The 23,464-nt window shown below is 40.5% G+C and overlaps 1 protein-coding gene, 1 long non-coding RNA gene and 1 other non-coding gene across 3 annotated transcripts; 2 read left to right on the forward strand and 1 right to left on the reverse strand.

Moving 5' to 3' along the window:
* Positions 1-2,345: 2,345 nt before the first annotated feature.
* Positions 2,346-3,498, forward strand: LOC117706522 (late cornified envelope protein 3B-like). Its single transcript, XM_034499353.2, has 2 exons — positions 2,346-2,391; positions 2,982-3,498. Exon 2 carries the CDS (start codon positions 2,999-3,001, stop codon positions 3,293-3,295), a length of 297 nt encoding a protein of 98 aa, XP_034355244.1. The 5' UTR covers positions 2,346-2,391; positions 2,982-2,998; the 3' UTR covers positions 3,296-3,498.
* A 3,494-nt stretch (positions 3,499-6,992) lies between these two features.
* LOC117707939 (U6 spliceosomal RNA) lies at positions 6,993-7,099 on the reverse strand. The gene has a single exon (XR_004606682.1). It is a non-coding gene; the product is annotated as a U6 spliceosomal RNA (small nuclear RNA).
* A 5,691-nt stretch (positions 7,100-12,790) lies between these two features.
* LOC143442041 (uncharacterized) lies at positions 12,791-13,980 on the forward strand. The gene is made up of 2 exons (XR_013109929.1): positions 12,791-12,842; positions 13,448-13,980. It is a non-coding gene; the product is annotated as an uncharacterized LOC143442041 (long non-coding RNA).
* Positions 13,981-23,464: the final 9,484 nt, after the last annotated feature.

Genomic DNA, 23,464 nt, shown 5'->3' on the forward strand with positions numbered 1-23,464 from the left:
TAACCTGTGGAAAATGATGGAAGGTTCTTTCACAGCAGGATCTTAGACTAGAAAGCAGATGGGCCTTGAATGTAGTCGAGAAATTTCTGAAAGTAGCTGATAATTAAATTATGGTCTTCTTATAATCCTTCATTTCCCAAGGCTCAGCACTGTCAGCAAGGCAATGAAATGAGAAGCCAAGTGTTGCCCATTCCACATCCATCCACAACACTGTCGTGTGGTAGGCCTGGTAGAAACCTATTACCCTTCTTTGTGAGCACCTTCTCCTGGCATGATAAGGTTTATGGGTATCAAACAATGCTAGTGAGATGATCATTGAGGGAGAAATGGGGGTTCCTCAATCTTCAATTAGCACACTGAGCTGCTCCTTCCTTTAATAAGGATACATATTACTCCATATGTCTCTGATGAAAAAGCTAATGACATTACTGCCAAATAAGAGGACTTCAAATGTGTGTGTGTGTGTGTGTGTGTGTGTGTGTGTGAGAGAGAGAGAGAGAGAGAGAGAGAGAGAGAGAGAGACAGACAGACAGACAGACAGACAGAGACAGAGAAAGAGACACAGAGAGAGATCCTATTAAGAAATATTTTCTTCTCTAACATCAAGCAGTTATTTAGTATCTGATTGTCACAGTAAAATAAAATAATGTGAAAATATTACATATAGGCCATCTCACACATAACCCTCTACATTTTATAAAGGGTTACAACCAGTCATAAACAACCCAGGAACATTTGTTTCTGTCCTAAAATACAAGCACGTTTTATAAACTAAAGTATAATTTAGACAGATTATTACATTTTGATCATTTTTTTGTGCATTTTTTTCATTTTGTTTTGTGTGGGAGTATCTGCATGTATACCTATGTGTCACATATGTGTTTTGTGTCCAATAGGTCAGAGGAGGCATTGAATCTTCCAGAGATGGATTGCAAACAGTTGATAATATCAATGTGTGTGGCAGAAATTTCCCTGCCCAATCTATTTGCAGAGGGAGGCCTATGATTGAACAGGAAAAAGGGAGGTGGAGCTAAGGGTGGCAAAGAGAGAGAAAGGGAGAGGGAGGGGGAAGGAGGGAGGGAGAGAGAGAGAGAGAGAGAGAGAGAGAGAGAGAGAGAGAGAGAGTCACAGAGAGGAGAGAGGAGCAAGAAAGGCAAAATGGCAGTGGATGTGGACCTCATGGTTTCAAGTAAATAGGTACATATGAAATCTAAAGGTTTGGAATAACTTTCTAAGTTGTATGGGCATCTTGTGTATTGAGATTTTATATATATAAATATATCCATTGGTTAACTTTAAGCATCTAGAGTTTTGATTTACTGGGTTACTGGAAGGTGGGTCTGCAGACAACCTGGTGGTTATGGCTATGAAGGAACTAGAGGCTCCAGGGACAAGCCAACTGGAGCTGGAAGCACAAGGACTAGTCACTATGGGGGCCAAGATAGAGAGAGTAGTCTCAAGGACACCCAACTGGGACCAGGCAGCCCTAGGTCTTCAGCAAGAGCAACAAGCATTACTAACTAATAAGCCATCTCTACAACCCTATTGGTCATATTTTTGGTAGCTACTTTTTCATTAAAACTGCAGGTAACAAATGGTAAACTCAAGGGTATTTTAGAAGACTATTTAAGTAAATCGAAATTATACTGAGTAGTTCTCATCAAACAACTGTCAACTCAAGTCAAACTCCCTCTTCACAAGAAAACATATAATGGAATTTCTGAGTTCAATGAGATCTTCTTAGAGATTCCTATCATCTAGACTAGGTCTTGTATCTACTTTGACATTTTTAACCTAATCTTTCCATCATTGAAGTTTAAACATATAGACATTGGCTACAACCAGATAAGGCAGGATACTCTGGATTACATATAAGATGAAGCAAGGTTCACAACAAAGGCCATGCAGTAAAGTCAGATGACATAGCACATGATATACAACTCTGTATTTACAACTATGTATATTAATATTTTTACCTCTTTCCTAATAGATTATAATCTACCCAAGAAGATAAAATACCATAGTAACTCATGGTATTGCTTCCCAGAGAGAACACAGGCACAGAGATTGTGTTTAAGAATAGAAACTGATTAAACATGGAAAAGATGGCATACGAACAGCCTCATATCTTCCCCTTTCTAGGCAGGCCTGAGTGAGAAGTCAAACAGATAGACAACAAAACTTCCTGGTTCCCTATGCATGGTAATTATAGTCAGAACACAGAAAGATGATGAATGGATGGTCCTGGCTCTGTCAACTCCTCTATTGTGAAAGCAGCAGCATGCTTGGGCTGTGCATCACCCACCTGCAAAGGATAAAAGGGCTGCTGCCCTGGACCATTCACCCACAGCCTCTTCAGCACACAGCCTTCTCCTGCCTTTGCTGTACCTGGTAAGTACCTAACTAGGGACAGAGCCTCGGCTAAGACCGTGTGGAGATTGGAAACTGGAATTGATTGGGCTGAAAGAAGCAGAGGTGTCAAGTTGGAGGCATCAAGAAGAGGACCTGTCAGAGACCAAAAGACAGGGAGGAGAATATTAGCAGACCTCTGAGGGCACATCAGGACCTTTGACACACCAGAGTCCTGTCTCTCAGCATTCCCTCCACTCTGCTGATAGGTATACTTCAACCCAGAAGATGCTCCATAGGGCCATTATCCAATTACCTTTATATGCAACTGTTTATCAGGGAGCTACTACAAGTATCAATATTCCTTCCCATAAACAGAGCTAAAAGGAAGACAATGCCTTGCAGGTCATGGAGATCAATTGCCCTTTGTCTTTGTTCTGAGTGCATTCACTAGGGATGCATGCTGATCTATCTGATAGCCTTCAGAATGCTGTATTCAGAGAGATGTATGCTGTTTATTTTATAGAGATCTCAGCTTTGAAGGCAGATAGGTAATGGGAGGAATATGTTTGGCAAAGTGAGTATACATTCACCAAAATCTTCTCCCTATAATTTCTACTATACTCTTCTAGGTCAAGTTTCTGCCAAGATGTCCTGCCAGCAGAGCCAGAAGCAGTGCCAACCTCCTCCCAAGTGCCCCTCCCCAAAGTGTTCTCCAAAGTGTCCCCCAAAGAGCACAGCACAGTGTCTGCCTGCAGCCTCTTCCTGCTGTGCTACAAGCTCTGGAGGCTGCAGTGTCCCCAGCTCTGAGGGAGGCTGCTGCCTGAGCCACCACAGGCTCAGGTCCCACAGATGCAGGCGCAGGAGCTCCAGTTCCTGTGACCGTGGCAGTGGTCAGCAGTCTGGGGGCTCAGGCTGTGGCCACAGTTCTGGGGGATGCTGCTAACCTGAAGCATGATCCTGAGACAAGAGTCTAGAAGAAACAAACATCCTAGAGGTCGAGGAAAGCCCAGGCTGTCTTGTCATGTCTGATCCTGTACACCATTCTCTGCTTGGCTGATGGCTAGGGCCCTTGTTCCCAAGCTTCCTGTGAAATGCAAGTGCCCATCCTTGGTTCTGACCAAGAATAAAACGTCTAGTCCCATCACACTTGTGTGTCACTGTCATTATTCCGTTCCCTCCACATATGGCAGGTATGTGCCCCTCCTCTCTAACTCTCAATTCCAGCACTACATAAATCTAGAGCATAAATAAAATCATAGCTCCACACCAGAAAAAATTTAGAGGTCTATCATAAATATTAATGTTCACATGGGTTGAAGCAGCAGGGGAGGAAATGGACAGGACTAAGAAGGAATGGTATGTCCTATGACATATGTAGTATATATTCATCTCACAGTAGAACCCAAGACTACTGGGAGGAGCTACTGTTTGTTTTGATGAGTGATTCTTTTCAGTAGGGATGTTGTAGCTTTCTGGGGAGTGTCTAGAAAACCCATAGACAATTTTGGCTGTAAACAAAAATGGGCTTTGGGTCAGGAAAATGCAAATTAAAACCACCATTAGCTCCCATTTCACTGAGGTCATTATGGCAACGATCAAGAAAATAAATAATAACATATCAGGCAAGGTGTGGAGCAGAGTAGCTATGATGGAAATAGAAATGAGTGTAAAGCCACTGTGCAAGTCAGAATGTAAGTTCCTCAACAATCAAAAACAGAGCCACCATGTAACTCAGCTCTACTGCTTCTGGACACATACACAGAGGAAATCTTATCCAACCTCAGAGATACCTATACATCCATGTTTATTGCTTATCTATTGACAATAGCAAGGCAATGGAGCCATCCTAGATGCCCAACAGAAGAATAGATAACTAAAAAGTATAACATGTTTTTACAATGGAATTTTACTTAAATGTAAAGAAGACTGAAATTTTGAAATTTGCAAGAAAATGGATCTATAACATATCTTAGGAAGTAAGATCACCCAGACACAGAAAGACAAAATCTTCATCTCTCACATATGAAGGTACTTTTAATTTTTGTCTGTATGTTTTTAAATGAAAGAAGTGTGGTAGGTTTAGACTAAAAAACTAGACCAAAATCATGACATCAGAACGAAACATGGTAGGGAAGGGGGCAACAAAAGGAGACACAACATGAAAGTGGGAGTTGAGGGGTCATGAGAAGAGCAGGTTGCAGGGAGAGGAGAAAAGAGAACAAGATTTAGTTGGTTTTTCATTATTAAGTATAAACATTTGTATGGTAATACAAAATTTTAATTTAAATAATGTTGTGCTTATGATGAATGTTATTGGCATTTTTGTCTTTAGAAGCCAGGATAGCCCTAAATATCCTGCAAATGACAGGCTAGCCCCTACAGCAAGAAATATCCATCCCAGAATACCAGTAACACAAAGACTGAAAAACTAACAAAATTAGTAAAGAAGTAAAGAACAATGGTATAGGAATCACAGACACTTGGGAGGCAGAGGCAGGCAGGTTTCTGAGTTTGAGGCCAGCCTGGTCTACAGAGTGAATTCCAGGACAGCCAGGGCTACACAGAGAAACCCTGTCTTGAAAAACCAATAAAAAAAAAAAAGGAATCACAGACACAACAAACACTCTAACAGAGAGGTCAGGAGAAGAAACTAAGTTAAAACAGAGTAAGTCAAGAGGAGAACATGACCAGATGATTTAGAAAAGGAGAAGAAGACAAGTGTGAATACCAGGAAGTTAGAACAAGGTGGAGGAGAAGAGAGAAATACTTGTCAGGTTATGGATTTATTTAACTGTCTGTTCAATAGGTCACTAGAGCTTACCATCTGAGAAACTCCTAAGAGATAGACACTCAATTCTGTAAGTAACCTGTAAGCTCATTTCTCTGAAGGGCCACACATCTTACAACTGCTTTGTCCCAGGACCAGGAATGCACACCTTATAAATCCCTGCTCTTGGCCACTTGGCACTTGACCCTCCCTTGAAAATTTTCAAGAGCTTTGAAGAAACAATGATCTTTTATTTAGCTTCTGTCAAATTGATTTTCTTCTTATTTTTAAAATTTATATGAGAACTAATATCCTAGTATAAAACTCAAAGTCCCCTTTTAATAATCTGGTTCTCACATTTGGCACATAGAATGTTGGTTCCTTCACTTGTCTCATCCAACTGTCAGACTCTAAAAAATATTACTGTGAAACAGCAGTTTACCAAACTCAGAAAACTAACTATACAGATTTACCTAATTTAAAAACGAAGGCTGGAAAATATCTGATTATTTCCATTCCAAGATCCAAGGACTCATGGTTTTTTATCTTTATAATTTAATGAAGAAAATCATTTCTAAATAATGGCATGAGATACTCTGGCCAGATCCAGGTGGTACCCACTCTAGAACAACCCAACTTCCTAAAGTGTGACATCAGCTTCCATGATTAAATCTATGACAAGATACTCTTGACTCACTACTGGAAAAACTGTTGGTTATCCCTTCATCGTGGGCCAGAATTCTGTCAAGTTATTGATAAAATATGACCCAAAGCAGTTCAGAATAATAAGTAGAGCTGGGAGCTATCACCATGTATATATTGTCTTGCTGTGTGGACCAAGAACCATGAACCTAGAACCAGTGGACACCCAGAAGCACCAGAAAGTGAAAACTGAAAACCACTGTGTGGATTAGTACCTGTAATTCATGTCCCATGTGTCTGGTTAAGGATCAGAAGGAAATGTATCTTTAGTGTTAACAGGAAAATTTGACAAAGCTAATTTAAATGAACAATGCATAATGTGACTATATTAGGTCAACAGCACTGTCAGGTGTACACATATCACTGCTACTATTATTTGTTATTATACTATTATAGCTGATTATTTGTTATTAATCAGCTGATTCCCTCTCTGTAATCCAACCCAAATGAATTACCTCCTTCTGTAACCTATGTCTGAAGCTTACAGATGTACAAAGTGTCAGACTCACAAGTTGTTCAGGAGATAGTGTTTGAGTCTTGATCTGACATCTGAACTAAGCTGTGCTTTTACCATACAGTAGCCTTGTCTCTCCTGGAGCACCCATATGTTAAGACATTCATCACCCATTGAGATCAGGAAGCAAAGCTAGGAATATTGGAGTCCTAAATCAGTATTTTTACTGAGAGTATTATTCTTCTCTTACTATACATGAAATTTTGCTCTCATATATGAGTTCTATGTGTACTATCTGCTCTCTAGAGACCTCCCTGCTTCCTGGGTTTCATGCATTACTCTTACTCACCCAAAACCAGCTACCCTTCCCCCCCTTTGGTGGGGTGAAGTTCTTCATCCCACTGTTCCTTCTGCTTTCCCAACAGTCATCACTGACAGGCTGCTGACCTCATCTCAGACACTCCCAGGTGACATTAAATGACATCCCAACACATGTGGAAACAAAAAAACTGATACCTGTGAACTCTTGCCTAAACCTGATTATTCCTCAGGTATTCATCGGTGAGGTTGTCACTAAATGCAGTGACTTGATTACCTGACTGTCTGTCCCGTTACCCAGGAAGTTATGCAACTACAACTGTGCCATATGCATTTATCACTTCATGGGTTAAATGTCTATCACAGTTATCTGGTCTGTAATATCAGTTTGACTTCTGGTTTAATATAGAACACTACATGGTTTTGCATGTCATCCTCGCAGAAGACTATGGTAATCTTCTCTATGCCTTTCCAATTTTAGCATTTGTGCTGCCAAAATCAAGCACTATTTTTAAATTATTTTAAAAAATTCAGGACCAAAAAGATGTACAACAGGTTAAGAGCACCAGTTGTTCTTACAGATGATCCAGGATTAGTTTCTAGCATCCACATGGTGCATCACAATTGTCTGTAGATGCAATTTCAGGAGATTTTACAACCTCTTTTTGCCTCCATATACAATGTACACATGTGGTAAACAGACATAAATGGGTACAAGTAAAACTTTAATACACATAAAAAATTTAAAAATACAAGAAAAAAAGTAGTTTTAAAAGAAAGGAAAAGAAATAGGTAAGGAAAGAAGCCCTTGGTGAGGTAAAGAAGCAAGAACTTCGAAGGATTTAGAGCACTTCTCATGGAACTTTTATACTTCTTTCTCCTTTCCCTCTTCCAATAGACCTTGAGCCTATGAACAAGAAACATATGATCTGATGATAAGGTCTGTGGTCTTGGACTCTGACTACTGAATCTTTTCCTAAAATGTTCATGTAGATACTTTGAGTTCAAAGCATCAGTCACTAAAGTGTTCTAGTGCCAGCTCCAGGCAAAAGTCCTTGGGTCTCTGGGTGTGGCAAACATGTGAGGAGTTAGAGGTAAAAGGTTTGGAGGAGGAAGGCAGGAGTGGTGATGAGAAAGCAGCCAGCTCCTGACTGCCTGGAGACTAATACCAAGGGAGATTTTGTCTGTGGACTAGAGAACAGTACACCAATTCTGCAACTCTGATTCTTTCTCTTCCTTTCACATGATTTGTTGGGGAGAAAAAGAAAATTTTTCCTTACTTCAGATATGGACACCAATAGCAGATCAAAGTAATGATTCTCCCAAAGTTCCTCTTTGCAAACTAATATTTACTGGGCTTTAAGAGCAGCTGGATCATCACAATGCCCACCCAGCATAGGTGATGACTCAAGAAAGCTGTATCCCTGAAACTCCTTGTGTGACTTGCAGACAGCTCCAATGGCTGTCAAGTCTCATTCTCAGGAATCATTACCACATATGTAAATCTTGGAGAGGGGTTTTTGGGAATCCTTAAGTTTCAAGAGTTTCTTGGCCCTTTTGAGTTGTTTATTTCCTGAGTTTTGAGCCTAAAAGGGAGCTATAAAATAGTACTTGTACATGATGTTGGGAGGTTCCCAGTTGTGTTGTTTTGGTTTAACTTTGTATGTTCATTTGTTTCCATTCATGCTCACCCTGCACCTTAGCTGCATAGTGATTTAATCTGTTTCTAAGTGTCATCACCCACTAGTGGCAGGCACAAATAACAGGAGCTCAGCTCAGGGTGAGCAGCCCACAGAAGAGTGATTAGATTTCAGTCACTCACAGAAGTTCATAAAAACTGGTTGTTTGAGGAGTAATAGTAAGCTTTGAGACACAGTTCTTTCCCGTGTTAATTCCTCAGTATATACACATCTTTTTAGCACAAATCTGATGAATAATGCCAACAAAATGTTTTCCTAATGAAATCTGGAAAATATTAAACATTCTGAAGGGATTGTAGCCAGTCCAAGTATGCCAAACATGACTATCAGGCCTTGCCCTTCTCCTCCATTTCCTTTGCCTTGCTAAAACTCATTAGATTACATTTTTAAAACTATCCCCCATTCACTCATTTGATCACTTCATCCTACTAAGACTGACTACCATGGTCTAGCTATCAAAGTTTGAAAATCAACAATCAAAAAACCCCTTTTGGCTGCCCTAATTTAGTTGTTCAAACAAAATTAAGTTCTTCATCTTCCACTGGGTTTCTCCTTTTACCTTTATAAACTTGTATTTGCCTATGGACCATATCACTCTTCTTTCTATCCAGAGGCAGTTTTTGTCACCACCCCCAGCATCTGTTTAGAACCGTATCCCTTCCTCTTTTTCCTGTTCTTTTATCCATTTTCCCTTATCCTCTATCTTCTGTCTTTTTCTATTATTTTCTGACCTTTGTCCCTCTGGGGCAAATAAATCTTTGTCCTGAGAACTTGGTCTTGAAAAATAGCAGTCCGTACAACAACTATATTGAAAAGAAGAAAACCATGAGACCAACAACCTACCTTCCATCATTAAGACACTAAAGAAAAAAAGTAAATGAAAGTCAAGAATTAAAACAAAAGAAAGGAAAGGTGGTATTCTATACACTCTAGAAGAGGGAAAAATAATATATATCCCCAATGTTAACTACTGGGATACAGAAAGAATATTAAAACATCCGGAATAACTCTACAAAGCAAGATGATGAAAGAATTACCCAGGTAATTTCATGTCCACATTTGATCAGTTTTTTAGAAAAAGCTTTTCAAAACATTTTGAGTTTTTATTTTAAATGTTTGAGTGTTTGCCCTGAGTGTATGTCTCATCACCACTTACAGGCTTGTTGCCCACAGAAGACAGAAGAGGGCATAATATACTATGGAACAAGATTTACAGGCTGTTGAGAGCCACCATGTGGGTAGTGAGAATAAAACTCAGGTATTCTTAAAGAACTGCGATAGCTCTTAACCACTGAACCATCCCTCTAGCTCTCCTTTTAGGAAAAATTTTTAATAAATTATTTACTGGGGTTTTTCAAAATAAGCTAAGTGATAAAGACCAGAACAAGTGGCTTTGTTCTTGAATAGTGTCAGTTCTATAGTGTCTTCTGGGGAATAGGGAATTGGGAGTATAGGTGATAGTGGCTATAGATTTTCTTCTGACAGTAATAGAAGTCTTAAAAAATTAGTGATGATAATTGCATCTTTTGAATATCCTAAGTCTACCAAACTGCATACCTTACAAAGGTGGATATTCAGAAAAGCAATGTGAGTTTTGGTTTGTATTGTCCATCTCTCCTCCAGGTTTGTTTAAGTGTGACTCAAAGCAGTGTCATTATGGTAACAAAAAAACCTTGAATTGGCAATTCCTTCTGCTCAGTTGGGAGGAAGGAGTAATGACTGACTGACTTAGAAGCTATATGATCTGAACAGAATCCATCAAAGAGGTAAGTCTGAAAGGCTACAGGCCTGTATCATAGCACCTGTGGGCATTAGTAAGCCCAGAACTCCTCACTAAACCATCCTTCTGGACCAGCTGCTGCTTTCTGTGGATAGCAGGATGCTCATTCTCCCTGAGATGCACTTGTCCCATCTGGAACCCTGCAATGCAGTCCTCATATCCTTTGCTTTGCCAGGGCAGGACAGTTTCTTCTCTGGTATAAAAGACTCCATAGGCAGGTAGAGATGGAGCATCTGAAAGTACAACAGAAGATGGCTTGCATTTCATGAGGAGATTCTTGGCTGATAGTTTCTGAAGGTTTTGATGTGAAGCTTGCCCAAAATGGCAGAGGTTACTTTACAAGGTTGGTTTCCAATAACTTAAGATTTTAACCACCTGATCAAAAATGGTGCTTGTCCTTGCTTCTGAAAAATTACAAATCAGGTGAAATCAGTGTTTCACTTCTTCTAAGCATCTGAGTCTCCAGGAGTTTTACAGCACAATTGAGAGAACTGTGAGCCCCAGCTCTAGACAACAAAATCCTTATTCTCTCAGTTTGTCCTATATAAGCTCCCCTTGAGTCCCAGATGCATTCGCAGTGCAATTCATGCTGCCTGGTTCATGCCACATGCTTCAACAAATATGTTTAACTTAAAATACAGAGAAATTAATGGCTTCTATGAGATGAACATCTATTAAGGAGAGCATCTACAATGTTCAGAAAGCTGGAGGCCTTCAAGAATAAGAGGGTTCCTCGAGACAGTCACATGTGGAAAGCTGGAATTCTTCTTAGCTCCTTCAGGCTGCTGTAACAGATGGCATCAAATTGCTAAGATATATTTCTCACATATTCTTATAATTCAAATGTTCTCCTAGGGTTTACTCTTCTAATACCTTAAAATTTGAGATTAGAGTTTCCCCACAAGTTTGAGGGAAAGCAAATATTCATTCTATTAGAGGAACTCAGGCTAAACACTAAGCCATTGGAAGATGATGTAAAGTTGTCTCACACCAGAATCTTAGACTAGAAAGCAGATGTAAGTCTTGTATGTGGCCCAGAATTCCCTGAGAGAAGCTCCTAACTAGAATATGCCCTTCTTCTAATGATGAATTTCCCAAGGCCTGGCACCATCAGCAAAGCAAGGGAATGTGCCCATCCCACATCCATCCACAGCATTGTCATGTGGTAGACCAGGAAGATACCTATTACACTTCCTTGTAGTGAAATGGCCATTGAGAGAAAAATGATGGGTGAGGGTACCTCATGCTCTGATTAGCATACTGAGCTTCTCTTCTCTTTAATAAGAATACATATTACTGCAGATGTCTCTATTGACATTGATGCCAAAGTAGAGGATTTCAAATAGGAGACAGAGAGAGGGAGGGGGAGAGGATGAGGAAGAGGGAGAAAGAGAAGGAGAGGGAGAGGAAGAGAGCGAGAGATTCTATTAAGTAATATTTTTTTTCTAATAGCAAGCAGTCATTTAGTCACTGATTGTCACAGGAGAATAAGATAATGGGAAAATATTACATATATGGCATCTCACATATAACCCTTTACATTTTATAAAGGGTTCCAAACAGTCATAAAACAATCCAGGAACACTTTTCTCTGTCCTAAAATATAAAATGTTATATAAATTAAAATATGATTTAAACAAATTATCAAATTTTGATCTTCTTTTTTTGTGCTCTCTTTTTAAAAAAAATGTTTTGTGTGGGGTGTCTCCATGAATGACTATGTGCCACTTATTTGTTTTGGGTCCATTGAGGACAGAGAAAGCATTGAATCTCCTGGAGTTGTAGTTGCAAACAGGTGTAGATATCCATGTGGTTGTGGGAACCAAATCTAGGTCATCAGCAAAAGCTACAAGTGCTCTTAACTGATGAACCATCTGTTTAGAACTATTGGTCGTGTTTTTTGGTGGCTATATTTTTTCAATAAAACTGTAGGCAACAAATGGTAAACTCAAGGAAAGGTTGCAGCCTATTTATGTAGATCAGTCTCATATATTATAAATTCTACTGAGCTGTTCTCATGAAACAACTGTCAACTCAGTCCAACCTCCCTCTTTGCCAGAAACTCTATAATGAAATTTCTGAGTTCCATAAGATATTCTTGGAGATTCCTATCATCTAGACAAGGTCTTGGGTCTACTTTGACATTTTTTACCTAGTCTTATCATCAGAGTTGAAGAGTATAGTCACTGGCTACAACCAGATATGGCAAGATATTCTGGTTACATATAAGGTGAAGCAAGGTTCACAACAAAGGCCATGCACTAAAGCCTGATGACATAGCACATAGCATACAGCATTTGCCATCTGATATATGACTCTGTATTTACAACTGTTTATATTAATATTTTCACCCCTTTCCTAATAGAACATAGTCTCCCCAGGAAGAGAAAAGATCATAATAACCTGTGTTATGGCTTCCCAGAAAAGACACGGGCACAGAGATTGTGTTTAAGAATTTAAAAAAAGGAAGTATGGAAAAGATGGCACAAGAACAGCCTCACCTTTTCCCCTTACTAGGCAGGTATGAGTGAGAAGTCAAACAGAGAGAGACATCAAAATTTCCTGGTTCTCTACTGATGGTAATTGTAGTAGGAACACGGAAAGATGATGAATGGATGGTCCTGGCTCTGTCAACTCCTCTATTGTGAAAGCAGCAGCATGCTTGGGCTGTGCATCACACACCTGCAAAGGATAAAAGGGCTGCTGCCCTGGACCATTCACCCACAGCCTCTTCAGCACAGCCTTCTTCTCCTGCCTTTGCTGTATCTGGTGAGTACTTAACTAGGGACAGGGCCTCGACTAAGACTGTGTAGAGATAACAAGCTGGATTTGACTGGTGTGAAAGAAGCAGAGGTGTCTAGTGTGGAGACAGTAGGAAGAGTGCCCACCAGGGGCCAAGAACACAAGGAGAACAAAGACAGAAGCCTCTGTGGGTATATCAGGATCTGTGACACACCAGAGTCTTGGCTCTCAGCACTGGCTCCACTCTGCTGAGAGGTCTGCATCAGTCCAGAGGATTGTTGAAGGGTCATTTTTCCATTACTGTATTTGCTACAGTTCAACAGAGAGCTACTTAGAAGTATCCTCATTCCCTTCTGCAAGCAGGGCAAAATGGAAGACAGTGTTTCAGGTTATGGAGATCAGTTACCCTTTGCTCCTTGGTCTGAGTGCATTTACTAGGAATGCATGCTGATCTATCTGATAGTCTTGAGAATGCTGTACTCAGATGTATGGGCACCTCCATGGTCCTATTTATTTCATAGAGATCTTGGCTTAGGAAGCAGATAAGTCATGGAAGGCATGTGTTTGACAAACTAAGTCAATAGACTTCACCAGAAGCTTCTCCCTATAATGTTTCTATTATACTCTTCTAGGTCAAGTTCCTGCCAAGATGTCCTGCCAGCAGAGCCAGAAGCAGTGCCAACCTCCTCCCAAGTGCCCCTCCCCAAAGTGCTCCCCAAAATGTCCCCCAAAGAGCACAGCACAGTGTCTGCCTGCAGCCTCTTCCTGCTGTGTTACAAGCTCTGGAGGCTGCAGTGTCCCCAGCTCTGAGGGAGGCTGCTGCCTGAGCCACCACAGGCGCAGGTCCCACAGATGCAGGCGCAGGAGCTCCAGTTCCTGTGACCGTGGCAGTGGTCAGCAGTCTGGGGGCTGCTGCTAACCTGGACCCTGAGGTGGAGACAAGGGATTTCAGAGGGAACAAGAATCTCAGGAATCAAGAAAAATTTAGCCTGTCTTGTCCATTCCCAGAGTTCCTGCTGGCTTCTTCTGTCCATGGTTTCAACTCCCCTTGTGACTTCTCTTCCTTTCTGTTGTTTGGGACCCCACAGTCCCCATTCCTGCCCTAGCTTCAGATGCATATGTCTTATCCATATCCATTTCAAAAATAAAGCTGCTTGAACTGTAACTGCTGGAATCTTATGAGTCACTTCATTCTGGGCCATTTTGGAAATCCCAGAATCCTTATCTCCTTGCACATCACAACCATGTCTTAGACAAATCCCTAGTTACATATACAATGAAGACATATCTGCTACTGCTTATGTAAGGGCTTCAGAGAGTCTTACTACAAGATAAGAGGAAGAAAGTTTGTGGGTTTGGGGCTGGTACTCTGAAATCTCTGAAGGACTGTTTTTTCCTCTGAAACATGACAGGACCCTGATTTAACCTGGAAATGATATGATACTTATTTTGATGAACTGTTCTTGAGGTCCTGATTACAAAGAAGGCATCAAAAGCTTGAGGCAAAGGCATAGCTCTTAGGCAGTGAATGAAACAAATACAAAGCTTTAGGGGCTGGTGAGGGAGGTCAGTGAGAGTTTTCCCTGGCAAGTTTGCATGTGTGAGTGAAGCCCATGTTCTGTACCCAGCAGAAGAACCTCAATCAATCAATTAATCATTCAATCAATCAGTTAATAACAAACAAGCAAGATGGAGAAAGTAAAAGGATAGAATGGGGAGGCTAACACAGTTGTATGAAGATCCAAGGAAAAGAAGCAAATCTTAGATAGTTGTTTATTAAGGTCAAGGGGAGATGATGTAGCCAGAGATTTGGAGTTTAGTCTATGAGGTGACTAGAGTGTGCAAAAGGAGATCTTTAGGGAAAAGATAAGAGGAGAATGTTGGATTTAGTATAGAGACCATTTAAAAAACAAATATTTATGATTTTGAAACTCTACACTATCCCAACTCCAACACATGGGAGCTACAATCTCAACACAGTCTTGCTGAGACTTAAATTATAAAATTTAAGTGCTTCTGAGGTTCAAATAAAGTTTGCTCAAAATTTGATGATTAAAAAAAAAACCTGATAGAAGCTTAATATTAGACATCTACCAACCAAATCTAGAAAGCAAGATATCCATTGGAGAAGAAGCTACAGCTCTAGCTTTAGAGTTTGTAATGACATCACTGGGTGGGCGGGACACTTGGCAGACTGTAGATGGGAAGGGCAACCCAGGATGAGGAAGAACTCTGCACATCTGTGCCAGCCTGAGAGGTGTCACACCTCTGAGTGATACCATGCAAAGGTCCCTCAGTTCTGTGCAGCCTCTCCACAATGTGCCACAGGCTAGACAGAACTAGAGGATCACAGGTTGCCACCTGACAGAGGCTGTAAGCAACTCTGATCCCCACTTCAAAAGCACAACAGAACCCCCTTCTCTGGAACTCTTACCCAAGTGAAAAGAAAAGACAGAAGGGTTACCAATAGATGCCTGAGTAGGATACTAAGACCTGGAAAGCTGGGAGTAACAAAGGAACTAGTGACAAACACACCCACAGATCTCATGAGGGTGACTACAATAGAGTTCTAAGTCCTGGACCAATTTATTCATTTCACACACGTTTATTGTCTGCTGTGCACTCTACTCTGGGCCCTACAGATTCAGCAGGGAGTCAGGGAAGCAGAATTTGGGTCCAAGACTGATGGTTCCTGATTTCACAAGCAGTGAAACACCATGGCCCACACTTCAGGGAACAGCCTCTAGTTCTCTGGAAATGAGTGGACACTGGCATTTACTTAATAAGTCCAGAGAAGACATCAGCTTGGGCAAAGTATTGAGGCCTTTAGACAGTGGGTTTAGAGGTGTCAGTAAAAAACAAGCATTTCCCATCTTTGACACAAATTATTTATTATCACCAATGAGATAAAGTCAGTGCATGAGCATGACTCTAGCCTCAAGCCCTTCCCCACCTCTCCGTTTTTCTTCTCCACAACACCAAAGATACCTGTGCTCCTTCCTTCCTGTGACTACCACCTATTCATCACCTAAAGGGGAAGGCTTACACCTTTAATTCTTTCTTTAACAGGACAATTAGACACATGATTTTCTTCAATATTTATTTAAAAATGGTTATGCCTCATCATCTTTATAAGTGATATTTGTGCCTTAAGAGATTTAATCCATTCTTGAGTGTGATTTTAAAAGAGCAATGTTTCTCCATTGGTATAATAAAATGCAGTAAGAAACACTGTACTGCTTACCAAACTGCAATTTCCAAACCCTTGGTGAACTACTGCTAAACTTTGTCACTACAAGCTTCAATAAAACCACACCCAAAAAGTATTACTCACAGCTCATATAATCTCTCTACTCACCCCAGCCTAGCTGAATCATTCCCTGCCAGAACCATTCCTAGAACTCTGACAATGGATATCACTGAAATCATCAAGCTAAACTGTACAAGGGTCTTCAATATATTTTAAATTTTAAGCCATATCCCCTCACATATGCTGAATTTCTTGTCTCTTCTCCTCTTACTTTAGAGAGTCCAGATGCTATCTAAAGACAACAGGATTCACATCCAGAAGCATCCCATTCCAATGTGAATTTGAACAAGCTTTGCTTCATTAGAACTTCCCAGCACCCTCCTATTTGCCACCTTACCTCCACACTAGTGCCATCTCTCTCTGCTGATGTGGATGGTCTCAGTTCAAGGAGTCCCTCCCCTTGAGCCCTTATCCTGCCATCAGACTTGCTTTCCATGAACAGATCAAACACCTACAGCCCTAGGACTGCTTCTTCTTCATATGTTGTTCTTACAGTTCTGATCAAAGCCTGCCATCTGATGGGGAATGCAGAACATATCTCAGAGACCCTCACTCTGTAGGACTGCTTCTTCTTCATATGTTGTTCTTACAGTTCTGATCAAAGCCTGCCATCTGATGGGGAATGCAGAACATATCTCAGAGACCCTCACTCTCATTTCCATACACCATTAAGGAAGCACTTGCTTCTGTGGCTCATGCTTATTTTATTGTGCCTGTCTGCTCTATTGCATGTGTGCTACTTAAGGATATCCTGTCCAGAATATATGGTGTGTTACATCCTAGTGATACACTAAATATTGAGTAAATAGATGAGTAAGTGACAGAATGGAAAAGTTAGCATGGAGAGAGGACAGAAAGTCTGAGTCACTGGGCAGCCGTTTGGACAATCATGTGACTCCTCTCTGAGAATAACTCTTCCCATCTCCCCAGGATGATGTGGAAGGCCTGGGATGAAGACTACAAAAGATGGGAGTTGGGGGGGCACCCTCATGGAAACATGGGAATGGGAATGGAATAAGGGGTTGTTGGAGGGGAAATCAAGAAGGAGGATAACAGTTGAAATGTAAATAAATAAAATAACCAATTTTTTAAAAAAGCTGTCTAGCTCAGCACATTCTGGAGAAGGAAAAATGGAAGAAAAGGAGGGAATGGAGGAAAATAGGGAAGTAGCAAGAGAGGGAGAGTTTGGAAGCTACTTGAATTCTTTCCATCAGAATACTTTGCTCTCTCATCTACTCCTCTTGCAAACTGTTGTGATATGGGATGAGGACAGTGACTCTCTCCACCACATGAAACTGGATTATCTAAGAAACTCTAGGAGAAGCATCTTGTTACAGAGGTCTCTCTCCCTGATAATTTTTTTTTAGCTCTCACTTCCTAAATACTGTAAAAAGCAGTGGTCCCAACTGTGCTTCATCTTCAAAGGCATCCATAAAATGTAATTATTTTAATAGTAGAGATTGTCTCCAAAATTAAAATGACATATAAGGAAAATATGTCTTATTCTGTTTACATAAACTCACCAAAGAACTGCATATGTCATGGTTAGTTACATATAGTATTTATCCAGTTTTGCAGCTAATTACTCTGAGGTTAATCACTCTAATAGAATGTCTGCCACATTCTACTCTGAATTCTACTGTCAGGGACCAGACATGGTCTTTACTAGCCACATAATATTGCCTAAGTAGAGGACATAGGTAAATGCCAGGGCTTCCTGACCTGTTGTCTATGCCTCATGTTATTATCAAAATGATTTAGGTCTAGTTCTGAGCTGGGTTGTTTGATTCTATTATCCATACTGAGGTCCCTACTCCTTCATGGTGAATTAGAGGCAGTTGTTCTTCTGTCCAAAAGACCTTCTGATGTCCATGAAATTCGATGAATACTATTCTTGCATTGGAAGTACTGTGGAGACCAGACCAGCAACTCTCAGAGAAAAGGAAGCAGAGGGTGTGTGGGGGAGGCAGCAGGAAGGCAATGGGGTGATGTGGGTACCACAGAAGCAGAGTTGGATGACTCGGTAAAGCAAACAGATGATGGTTTCCTCATTCTATCATCTCTATACCTGGGCTGAGAAGTCACAAAAAGGAATGGTGATGATTGTAGGCATTAGGGAGTCCTTCAAAGCATTGGTTTAACCTAAAGTATTATGCAAGTACCACACATTGTTGTTAAATCCTGTGCATCAGTAAATGGCTGGTCTCCAGTCTTCATCATGGCCTGATCTTGTAATAGTATCTTAGGTCTCATTTTTATAAGTCTCTTACTCAATAAGATCTTCTTTGTTGTTTTCCCAGGTACCCTATTCTTGTGCTATTTGCTCCTGGTTATCTCTGTCAAATGTCATTGCATTTTTTCAGTTGTCATATTTACTTTCTCTCTCAACCACTCTCCAGTTGCCAACCCCACAATGAATGAGCCTGAGTCAACTTGAGACCTCCTGAAAGCGTATCCCCTAAGCACTGAGAATTATCAAGTAGCATGCCTACCTTGGATCTGAATAGATGGTCCATGCCTCTAGTGTGTCAACTCCTCTCCACTACTCAGGGAAAATAATGTCTTAAGATAACAATGTAAATAAAATAATTTTAGTAAGAAATTGAAGGAAGATGGAGTAGGTATTGAAACCAAAGGACACTGGCAAAGTCATCTGTACTGGCTGGTTTTATGTGTCAACTTGACATAAGCTGCAGTTATCACAGAGAAAGGAGCCTCCCTTGAGGAAATACCTCCATGAGATCCAGCTGTAAGGCATTTTCTCAATTAGTGATCAAGGGGGGAGAGCCCATTGTGGGTGGCACCATCCCTGGGCTGTTGGTCCTGGGTTCAATAAGAAAGCAAGCTGAGCAAGCCAGTAAGCAACATCCCTCCATGGCCTCTGCATCAGTTCCTGCTTCCTTACTTGCTTGAATTCCAGTCCTGACTTCCTGCAGTGTGGAAGTATAAGCTGAATAAATCTTTTCCTCCCCAACTTGCTTCTTGGTCATGATGTTTTGTGCAGAAATAAAAACCCTGACTAAGACAAGTTGGTACTGTAAGGCCCCCATGAAGGGAGGACCTCACTCAAGCTTCAGGAATTCTCGGCCACCCAATAACTCACAAGACACCGAACTTGATGCAATCAGCAAGAGGTATATTTAGATCAACATGTTGAGGTCAAGACCCATGACCCATGCAGGGGCAGTGGGGTCTGACCCCGGGGCTTTGGAGACAGAGAAAATTTAAAGGCAAAAACCACAATTCAGGGGGGAAACCACAACCCAGGGGGAGTGAAGGAGGGTTACTGGAGAGTACCTGTGGAAAGTCCCAGCCCATTATTTAGTTTGTGACAGGGTACAAGGAATAGTCATGGGGAACATTTTGTATAGGCTATTCTCTAAGAGCCTATTCCTAACCAACCATCTATCTTGTGGTCAGCCAAGTTCCCAAAACAGAACTTAGGACGAAGCTGACCTTCACTTTTGGTTCTGCTCAGCCTGCTAGGATTTTTTGAAAATTTTAACCCTTTCAGTACCAGCATAGTGAGGTATTCCTGTGACAACCTCACCATGTTTTGGAAAGAATTGTGAAAGGACTTTGAAACTTTTTGCTAGAAGAGTCATTGGGATGTTAAGAGCTATGTGGGATGTTCTGTAGGAGCTTGGAAGGTAATGATGAGAATAGTATAGAAGATGGAGGCCTGGAATGTGAAATTTCAGAGGGAAGATTAAAGACTCTTATCAGGTCTGTTGCTGTTTTGATTGTGAAGAGTCTGTGGTTTTGGTTAGTTGGGGCTGAAGAACCAGCTGTGATTAACAAGTTACCAGAACTACTAAACTGAAACCTTTGCAATATTGGGACTATTGAAGCTGGTTAGCTGGGGCTAAGAAAAATTAGTAGTGATTAAGAAGAGATCAGCATCATTGAGGTGAAATCTTCTGGGAGGTGTTTTCTGAAAGCACAAAGAGGCTGTGTTCCAGAGATAACCAAGGTTGTACCTTGTGCTGTGGCTGTACTTGGTAATGAGTAAGAGTCACCCAGGTGGTACTCGTTTTGAAGGCATGAAGGGGTCATAAAGAGCAGCTGAGGCTTGGCACTGTGAGAGGCCATGGAAGACCATTGGTGAAGATGCAGCTTCAGTTGATATTGATGTCCCAGGACTGAAGGGGTCATCCAAAGGAGTTAAGGTGTAGCACCATGAAGAGAGTCTATGAGAGGCTATTGGTGAAGCCTAGTTGCAGTAGAAGACATCAGTGTGGAGATGGCAGTACCATGATATGACCACCAAGAATAGCAGCAGCAGTGAAGTACAGGCATCTGGAGCCTAGAAGACAAGATGTGTGCTACAAAGGGCAGAGCTGGAGAAGTGACCCAAGCCCTTGGAGGAGCCCAGAAGATCATCAGTGGATCCCAGACATTGGACGGTTAAGTTTGATTTTTATTTTGATTTTGATTGTGACTATGCTCTGATATTTTTCCCTCTTGAAGGAAGAAAGTGTTGTAGAGCCCACAGTTAAGAGACTTTGAATTGTAAAAGGATTGAATTTTAAAAGAGATTGGATATTTTTAAGGGATTGCAATTTTAATATATAAGAATTTGTAAGGACTGTGGGACTTTTAAAGTTATTTAGATCTTGAGGATGAATAAGAAAGTAAGGGTTTAGGCTTACTAATGATGTGTTCGTGTTGACAAGGGGTCAATTTTACTGGCTAGTTTTAGGTGTCAACTTGTCATATGCTACAGTTATCACAGAGAAAGGAGCCTCCCTTGAGGAAATGCCTCCATGAGATCCAGCTGTAAGGCATTTTCTCAATTAGTGATCAAGGGTGGAAGGGCCCATTATGGGTGGTACCATCCTTGGGCTGGTGGTCCTGGGTTTGAAAGAAGGCAAGCTGAGCAAGCCAGTAAGTAACATCCCTCCATGGCTTCTGCATCAGCTCCTGCTTGCTGACCTGTTTGAATTCCATTCCTGACTTCCTGCAGTGTGGAAGTGTAAGCTGAATAAACCCTTTCCTCCCCAACTTGATTCATAATCATGATGTTTTGTGCAGGAATAGAAACCCTGACTAAGATAGTCATCTGAGATTTCCTTTTTCCTTCTTCCCCATACACTACAGATGAGCAGCTCACAGACATTCTTAGCCTGCCACACCTAAATTTCTTTCCTCTACTCTTAAACTTCTAAGATGCTCCTATCCTTAGATTTCTTCTCTGACTTCCAAGAATTCATCATGTGCTCCCTTAACCCTTCCAGTTATGTCTCAGTTTCCACTTCTAAGTAACTTTGTAGTGTCTTCGTGTGGTCATTATAAAATCACTTTCCCCAACTGCTTCTTGCTTGTCCTCTGTGGCCTGGAATCTTAGAACTTGCTGTTATGAACTGATACTGCAAAAAGCAGAGAATCTACAAGATGCTTTCTTGATATAATGATTATTTTAGAGCCTTTTAAATGCCCTTGGTTCAGTACAGTAAAAGAAAGAGTGAACAGTTTTGTTTTACTCTGTCTTCTGTCCCTTTGCTGTGTTGACTGAAGCATAGTATCTTAGAATACTATGGATAAAGGTTATCAGTTATTTTCAGCTTTGAATCTTTAGCTAGAATACCAATATCAGAATAAAAATGTCTAGTCTAAACTTCTCTTACATGCTGCATCCATCTGGAACTTTCTTAGAGAAGACAACAAAGATATGGATACTTTCAAATAGCACAATTCATCACAGAGGTACATACGAATCTATATAAGAACCTTACAGCAAATATCCTCCATCTAACATTGAAAGTAGGTGGCTCTCCAGCTGCCCCTTCCTCTGTTTTTTTCAGAATGTCACAGCTGCTTGTTATAGGATGCAACTGTTTTGAGGATGGGAGGGACTGAGATAAGAAACTGAATTGTAAGGAAAAAGACATTGTTTTTGTGTTGTTGACCCATTATAGACTACCAGAAAGAATACTGAAAATATATTACAAAGACCTGACCCTGAGATCCTGTACTGCTCCTTCCTGTAATAACAATTAGAATGACTAAAGTATACAGTTCTGCCAAGATTCATCCAGCTAGACAAGTCTCTGTATTTTCTCGATGTGTTTAAAATTATATAGAGCAAAGGTTCCACGGAATGAGACTCCTGGGGTTGGGGCCTTTGTATACCCTAGGGGAGAGTGAGTAGACACTCAGGGATCTGAGCTGTCATAACAGGATGGATGTTCTGCATGGGTCATCACAGGATGGGTGCTCTGTAGATCATATTATCTCATGAAGAAAGGAAGTGAGAAACAAGACAGTTCACCAAGAGGTGACATTAATGATCTCCATCTTCAGGTGTCTCAGGAAGCTTCCAGATAAACAATCAAGAAGAGAGCTAGAGGAAAGCCCTACAGGCAACCTTATGTTGCATAAAGTGAGGTAAAGCTATATACATAAAGTCACTGGGACGTATATTTTGGTCCTTTGAAACTTGCTCAAAAGTGTGATATATATCCTTGTTCAATTGTTGCTACCTATCACCATCTCCTAATGTCTATTACTCATAGCTCCAACCCATAGGCAAAATGGCTCTATTCTTGCTACTATTGTGATAAGTCTTGCTTCTGATGACCATAGATATGAGGCAATAAAATAAATTTTGTGGAAATTCTAGGCTCTAATATCTTTTTTCTTTTTACATACCCTATAGCACTTAGAATTTTTTTAGGAGCTCAGTATCTTTGTGTAATTAACTATTCTGTAGTTGTTCAATCTGTCAAAAATTAGATCAATAAATAAACTGTGTACAATGTTAACCACTGCATCTCTATTGCTGGTTTGGATGACTGGCCTACAGTTAATGCTAAGAAAAGAAAGAGCAGTACTATAGACCAGAAGAAGTTGACCTGACTCTGAGAGATAATGCTATAATGTTCTATTGGATATAAACATTTCATACATTTCACCTATCTTGAATAGCAAACATGGTTATTCTGGTCATGAGAGAGAAAACCACAAACAAGGTCATTCTGAAGGCCCCAAAAGATAAGGGCACCGTTTAAACCACACACCTCTAAACATCTACTTTTTCATCTTATGTGAGTTAATGCCACTTTTTTAGCATTTAGAGCTTTAACCTGCTTCATTGATCTACCTTAAAATGATGAAGATTTTTTAAATCTTGATGAAGAAAAAAGTAATGAAGATTTAAATACTTATTGGTTGAAAGTGATGAAGATTGCCAATTGTATTTTTAAATAGCTTGTGCTTTTTGACAATATACAGTCCATACAAAGTTCAACTCCCCAAATGATATTATAACTCAAGCTCAAATCCTAAAACACTCATTTCTTCAATTCCTAAAACGCTCATTTCTTTCTTTTAAAAATAA

The sequence above is a fragment of the Arvicanthis niloticus genome, chromosome 4, assembly GCF_011762505.2.
Source record: "Arvicanthis niloticus isolate mArvNil1 chromosome 4, mArvNil1.pat.X, whole genome shotgun sequence".
Taxonomy (NCBI): domain Eukaryota; kingdom Metazoa; phylum Chordata; class Mammalia; order Rodentia; family Muridae; genus Arvicanthis; species Arvicanthis niloticus.

Excerpts from the sequence above, each read along its gene's own strand:
- LOC117706522 (XM_034499353.2), top strand. The coding sequence starts at position 2,999 with ATGTCCTGCCAGCAGAGCCAGAAGCAGTGCCAACCTCCTCCCAAGTGC.